This window comes from Aplysia californica, unplaced genomic scaffold (genome assembly GCF_000002075.1).
Source record: "Aplysia californica isolate F4 #8 unplaced genomic scaffold, AplCal3.0 scaffold00270, whole genome shotgun sequence".
Classification (NCBI taxonomy): Eukaryota; Metazoa; Mollusca; class Gastropoda; order Aplysiida; family Aplysiidae; genus Aplysia; species Aplysia californica.
The window spans coordinates 634,664-642,163 of NW_004797540.1; the positions used below are offsets into that span (position 1 = coordinate 634,664).

Sequence of the window (7,500 nt, forward strand, 5' to 3'; positions counted from 1 at the left end):
AGAGAGAGAGAAAGAGAGAGAGAGAGAGAGAGAGAGAGAGATTAGTTAGATGTTTATTGCTGTTACTAACCAGTTTTAACTATTCAAAGTACATTTAGAGCTTCTCTCTTTTTCTCCAACATCTGTGTCTGTGACTGAGAGGAAGAGAAGGAGAGAAAAGGTACATTTATTTTTTATGAAAGACAATTAAAAAAAAAAAATAAGTTAAGAGATGTGGACTTGGGTTTTCTTTACTGCTCACAATAGGCTACTAGAGAGTCTAGCCACATGCCGTTTCTGCAATATCAAGGGCCACATTGAGGCTGCAAGTAGAAAGAGGACACGCCAGCGAGTCAAGATAGTCAAGACTGTCAAGGGTTCAAGCATCACTCACACAACCCAAGAGTGTTTCTTATCGGGGCGTCCAGTCCTAGCTAGACACTTTACTTTGTTACTTGATTTAAGAATAGGCGTCATGGCAGGCGGCACAATGCCATAGCTGCTCCTCCCTCCTCTCCAGGATCCATGAAAGGGTCTGCCTGCTGATTGTGCCAGTTATCAGCTGGTTGGATATTTTTCTGGCTTTTCCACGCAGGTTATTGTCTCTCCCCGACCCTCTAGAGACACCGGCTTCCCTTAGTCTATCCATTGTGTGTGAAGTGGTGCCTTCATCCTCTCTGTAGTTGTTGAACCACGCTGTCAATGCTGCCTGGACTGTTGGTGGATCTAATTAGTCCAGCTAGAGTAAGCAAACATGAACTTATTTACACTTGTGCTGATGCTACTAAGTATGTGGCGCCAAAGTCTGCACCTCTTTGTACCAAAACAGGTCACGTCAAATGCTCACACCTTTTCGCACCATTTGGGTCAACCTGTCTTAGTACATGGTATGTACAGACATCAAACTCATGTGCAAAATCCACACTACTTTGTAGCATAACATGAAGCAACGATTTTCTTTTGTAATAGAAAATGAACAGGGGCTTACATTTACCACTATGTTGCAGATTTGTTTTCACATTAAAGTCAAAACACTCTGATTACCTTTCTCTTTCATGCAGGCGCTCAGCTGTAGGCCTTTCTAAACAAAGGCAAATAGCGCAGGTGACGTGAGTGACTTTACCTCATTGGGAACGTGCCTTTTGGTTTTTCAACAACGTTTTAGGATGTGCTCTTTTAGGGCACTTTTTAAAAAGAAGCAAAATTTCGTTATATTCAGCTGTTTGTTTTTTTCATCTGAAACTTAACGATAACATGCCTCTATGAAGTAGTATACAAACTTGTAAGTAAAATGAAATGGTATAAAAGGTTCAACACCACTATCAACACTATTAAGGTATTAAATAGACGGGACCACAGAGTTTAATGGCCATCTCCAAAAGGACCAGTGCCAAGTAGGAAATTCGTGTTAAATGCCTTTCCCCCAAGGACCGAGTTAAGGCTCGAACCCAGAACTCACAATCTCACGATTACGGAAGTGGTAGTCTAATCACTAAGCCAACGACGCCACTTGCAAGTTTGTGTTTATGAGTTGTGTGTGATGGTTAGGATTAATGTAATAGGCTACTATACTGACTTTGGTCTGTTGGTGGCACATGCAAACAAAGGATTCCAGCCTCTGGTCTACTGGTAAACCTTTGAAGGTGACAGATGTTTTTCTCCCTTCGTGAATATTGCTGTCCCCGTCGTTTTATGCAAGAAAAATTCTGAAATTAAGCAAACTGAGCTCAAAAATGTGAAATTATGCGATTCTGTTAATTTTAACAAAGAATGATAAAGGAAAATAATCAGAAATTATGCCACATATGATCAAATATTGCTAAATTATGCGGGGTGCATAAAACTATGGGGACAGATATTGTGTACAAATCAGGGAAAAGGTCGATGTAGACCCTGCATTCTTAAAAGAATCTTTTGCCCATGGAGTCACATGACCAATTTATTTGGCCCAACAGAGAGCGGAGAGTGTGAACTTAAGGGGGGGGGTTACACCTGAGGGCTATTTTGCTTATTAGTGGATCAAATGTCACTCAAGTTCAAACATATTATAGCAAGCTTAGTAAGGAGTCTCAAAATCCGCCATCAAATTTGAGATAAAAGTTTCGTTTCCATGGATACGGAGGCCATAAAAGATTTTACGTAATTAATTCCGCACTTATTTTTCATGGAAACATTTTTTTATTTTTTTTTCATTCATCTTAGCTGAACAATAGATCTACAAATGTATGTGATGAATTTTCCTAAATGTACTAGATCGAGACAATGTTTTATGAATTTTTCCTAAGATAGTATTCACTTTTGCAAACAAACCGTAAAAATCAACACTCCAGATACATCCAACAAAAAACAATTCCTTCAGCTTATATCAAATAATTCATCCCACAAATTTTTTTAATAAAAAAATGTTCTCTTCATTCTGTAAAAATGTTATGAAGATTGGATGAATAAAGGTTGGGTTGTTCAAAACGAAGTATGTAGAGAAACCACGTTTCGAGAAAACGGGCGATAAAGAAAAATACATTGTAAAAGATTGACTTTATGAGGAAATGGTGATGACAAACATGCCCGGTATTGGAAGAAATACATCTTTATGGGGTTCTTATTCGCTGAAATAGTTGTAATAGTTGTAATTGAGGCTGAAAAAGCTAAATATGCCTACAACTTAAAATCCATAATTTTGAACTGAATCGGGACTTTCGGAGTCCAGTCAGTTCCGAATGGGGAGTGGGAGCAAGTTTATTTTACCTAAGCTTGCAGGTCTTGGTATCGCAATAGTGATAGGTCTCATTAACACCAACAGCATTATCTAATTCAGATTTTAATGTTTAAATTACAAAATCGTGTATTTCAAGCATGGAAACAGATAATTACGAATAAACCTGACACATAAAGATGAAGAAATACAAGAGGCAAAAGCCCGTAGACAATTGATCTTAACGTGAAACCATCAGGTCCTCACTGGGAACAGAGCAGACTTTAACATGGGACACAATGTAAAACAGAAATATAGTTTTCACAGTTGCTTCCCCTTGCAAGATCAGTGCCCACACATTGCCACTATTAATTAAAATTAAGATGTAGATTTAAGGGGGGTTTTGTTTATTACATCCCTGATAATATACAATCCAGAACATTCAGAAGACACGCATCGACCTTGCCTGTCAGGTCCCACCCAAGCTAAGAGGGACACAACATTCCAGCAGAAAGACCGAGATTCTTCATACGAAAACCTCCACATGCACAGGAATAGAACCCATCTCCTGTGAGGGCAACGGCGAAGAACCAAACTGCTACACCAGCGCAAAGATCGTACATAACGAGATAGTTCATTCATCTCTTCGAACCAATCAAAGATCGTACATAACAAGATACATGTAGTTCACTCCTCTCTTTGAGCCAATCAAAAAAGTGTCCTCAAAGTTCGGTGGCGCCTTCTTCAGAAAAGTGCGGACTTTGCGAACAGAGTTACCCTACTTGTGTGAAAAACAATTAAAGTGAAACTGACAAACTGTGCTATTCATATTCTTCTTCCGGAGAAACGAAAGAGAGCTCCAAAACCTTGACGATCGATAATTTATTTATAGAGGCACCAGCAATCCATGTCCACGTAGACTGTAGTGCCATCTGAACCAATGCAAGGATTTCAGCAGACATATTTTTGGCTGGGTGAACTATCTTGTTATGTACGATCTTTGACCACAGATGGCGATTTACGCTTTCCCCATGACCCATATATACAGCAGACGTACAAGGAGAAGAGTGACGACATGACCACGCACTTGACAATAATACATCGCTACCCTTGAATTTTTCGGGCGCCGATTTTTTTCGCCCCCTCCTGCCCACCCAGCAGGAATGGGTAGCTAACTTCGAGTTGGGGAAATAAAGGTGGCGTGGAAAGGAACTGGCGACCCTACCACAATACACAATATGCCGAAGGCCCAGGAAGTTGTCTCACTAACAAGGCAATCCCCAAAGTCTGGATCGGATGCGGGAACAACTTTACTTTTTTTACCCTAGAATTACAAAGTTCTATCAGATCAGTACCTAGTTTTGAGAAATAGAAATTTGACGTTAAATTACTTTCTTCTTTTTTAGTTTTACAACATTTCAAGCTTTTTTTCGAATGCAAGTCTTCAAAAAATAATATTGATGACGACTCCGGAATAGTCATACGATTTTAATAGAGCAGATAGACCATAATTTATTTGTTTTCTGACATCATTGTCTTAGTAACTCAAAATGGCCAAAAATGTAAGAAAGAACTTTGCAATTCTAAGATAGCGAATCATGCTTATCACCGAAATCTGTGCTTTAGCATCGAAAGTCATGTGATTGCATCAATTAAAGAGTCATAGCATCACACCAGCCGTTCTATTATTATCATCGTTCGTCCTTATCTCCCTCCTTTTCGTGTTTGTTACTTTCATGTAACGCTTCTACTCTTCGGCACTTATATTATGACCTTTTTGTGTTGCAAGAGCGGTAAACCTCTTATGAAAGCTAAACCACTAAATATTACATTGAGTGGTGCACTTCGTCATTTCTCGTTTCCACTTTTTATGACGACATCACATTCACCGCCATCTTGAATGTAGCTCTCGGATTTCTCCATCAAGCTATCGTCCTCCTTCTCGTCTGCTGGAAACGTCATCTCCATGTTCCCACTGACGTCTGGCGGTACCGCCCACTCCTGCAGCTCCCCGTCTGCCAGGATGACGTAGATAATCCCGCCAACTCCCGCCACCGCCCCACACACGTAGAACACAGATCGCCACTCCTCAGCGCTTCTCTGAAAACACGAGAAGGATTGTAGTCTTGCTAGACATAACGAACGTTGAGTGGGTAGAAGAGAGGGGCATGGCATTGGGCTGAGAGAAACGAGTATAATCAAAACCGTACAAAGACACAAACTTCCAACTTTATCGCTGCAAATCAATATTTTAATGATACTTTTACGTTCATCTTTTCATCCTCTGTTGCAGTTGAGCAGAAAACACAGGAAGGAACGTGTTCTTGTTGATGTATATCGCTCTCCATATTATTTTAATAAAGGACGTTGTATATTATAAAGGACGTTGTGTAGTATGAACACGGTGTTCCAAAGGTATTCAGAGCACAGGGCAACGAACTGACAGGAAAACAGTACGGACAAATTAGAAAGAAAATAACATTTTTGACCATACAAAGTTGCGAACTGCTTGTTTATTCCAAATCACTCTTTCTGTTCCCTGGGCGACAAACAACGTCGCAACATTTAGATTCTTCCTTTTAACATTATTCTTGCTGTATCGATAGAGAAGTAACAATTTGCTTTTGGGTGAGCTGTTGTCTCTGTCACCTTCCTAATTATTATCCTTCACGCTTTGCTGCACCAGGTGTTGTGTCATCAGTGCCCATTAAAAAAATGGTCTATACTTCCGTTCTACTCATTAATTTAACTCCCCACCCCCACCCCCCACCCACCAGTGTGATAGACGTCACAGCTGAGATTTCAAAAGAGGGGGGGGGGAATGAGAAAACTAAGATTGACCTATTAACTGACAGTATTTCAGTATTTCAGTTGAAGCGTGATGAAGACACTTACGTTGGGCGTCATAGCTCCAGCCACGAGTGGCGCGATCATCCCAGGCACGGTGCCCATAGTGTTGGTGATGCCGAACAGGATACCGGCGTAGCTGGTCACGGGGGGGTGGAGGGGAGGGAAGGAGGGAGGGGTGGAGAAAGGAGGGTGGGGAAAGAGGAGGGAGGAGGGTAGAAAGGAGGGAGGGGAAGGGAGAAAGAAGGGAGTGGTCGAAGATGGAATGAGCTAAGTACTGTTTCAGAATTGTTCCCAAAATGACAAATTATGACTGTAAAAACTCAATTTTTGACCTGACACACAACATTCATATACATGTAAATTCAGAAACAGAAAGTGTAAGTTATAATATATTATAATGAATTCCATACAAAATGGTATCTTCAAAACAGTCGACATATCCCTCGCTCTTCTCGAACCTTGGAGAAACAGAGCACGGTGTCAGGCTCAGATTAATTTATGTTTTCTTTTGTATTAGTTGGAGAAAAAATGATTATACAGAACCAGGCCACACGAACCAGAGCTACCCAGGAAGGCTGGGACCCAGGAAGGCTGGGGGATATGAATAGTGTTTTACCTTTACCAGGAATGGTGGCTGGCTTATGAAGTTGCGAGCGCCGTAAAACCTGAACTTGAACAAAACAAAACTGTCTGGTTTAGGAAACCTTCCTCCACATTCGCTTATTTTTAATCCAAACACCCTTTGGTGTTTCTTTGTTGATCACGTGACAAGTTTCTCAAATCATGTAAACCTGGATAGAACACAAAGCAGAGCCAGCCTTAAGTATTGTCCCCAGTTACAGATTGTGAAGTGCGTAGAGCTTGCCGTTGAGCGGGGATTTGCGCTATACAAATGCTATATGATGATGATGATGATGATGATGATGATGATGATGATGATGATGATGATGATGATGATGATGATGATGATGATGATGATTACTACCGGCCACAGAGACAGTTCACTTACGCCGGCGCCAGGTCCAAATGGTTCACAGTGAAGCCAGAGATAGTCAGGCCCATGAATCCCACACACAGACAGAGCAACACCACTGCCCAGTACCTCTGATCACACGTCATCTGGCCAGCTAGCACGATGCACACAGCGGAGCCCCAGAATGCTGGGGAGGGGAGGGGGGAAAGGGGGTCCTTTCAATATAGACTTTGAGGAGAAATCCTTTTATTATAGACTAGACTTTCTGTTACAGTAAGGACGTTAATTTTCGGTCATGAAAGTGTTAAAGATGTAATGAAAGGATTTCTAATATCCACAGCTTTCTTGGGCTCTGCTGTGGAGGGTAGAAATCCTGTACTGGCACGCCTTGTGTTACATTGAATAATATTATGTTAATCTTCAGTCGTGACAGCTATTTACCAAAGATGTTGTATGTCTTTAAAATTGTCTGTATGTCGGCTTCATGAGCAGTAGGATCTCTCAGACAACAATCTTCGCTAAAAATTTCCTACTCGCGGAAAACAATATGAAGACTACGGGAGAAAAACGACAGTAGTCCTAACCTGGAAATAGTGAGGGTACCAAATTTGAAAGCTTGTGGACTCATAACTTCCTATTTGTTTGACTGGTGGTTTATTGTTAAGTGTTGTTGAATGGGAAATCGAACAACAATAATCAACCAACAGTTGAACAGAAATACAGTTATGAGTCAACAAGCGTTCAAAATTGGTATACTCACGATTTTCAGTACGTGACTACAGTCGTTTCCCCCTGTAGTATTCGGTCAAATAACGGGTCGCTCACCGGCGAGCTGGAAAGTTTTCCTCACGGCTGTAGTGGACATGACACGTCGCTGCCTCAACTTGTCGCCCGCCACCCCAGACATCAGTGACGTCACCAGCTGGGTCAGGTAGGGCGCGGAGGACAGGGCACCGTTCTGTGGAGTGACGTCACGTTGGTGCAGGTGAGATGGGATGAAGATGAA

At 41.4% G+C, this 7,500-nt stretch overlaps 1 protein-coding gene across 1 annotated transcript in view; it reads right to left on the reverse strand.

The window, feature by feature from the left end:
• Positions 1-4,190: 4,190 nt before the first annotated feature.
• The window catches only part of LOC101850571 (sialin-like), a 7,837-nt gene continuing 4,527 nt past the window's right edge, over positions 4,191-7,500 (reverse strand). The window contains exons 6-9 of the mRNA XM_013084060.2: positions 7,320-7,452; positions 6,531-6,681; positions 5,567-5,657; positions 4,191-4,771 (exon numbers count right to left, since the gene is read on the reverse strand). Of these exons, the coding sequence (XP_012939514.2) occupies positions 4,520-4,771; positions 5,567-5,657; positions 6,531-6,681; positions 7,320-7,452 (627 nt within the window). The 3' untranslated portion in view covers positions 4,191-4,519. The remainder of the gene's footprint in view (positions 4,772-5,566; positions 5,658-6,530; positions 6,682-7,319; positions 7,453-7,500) is intronic.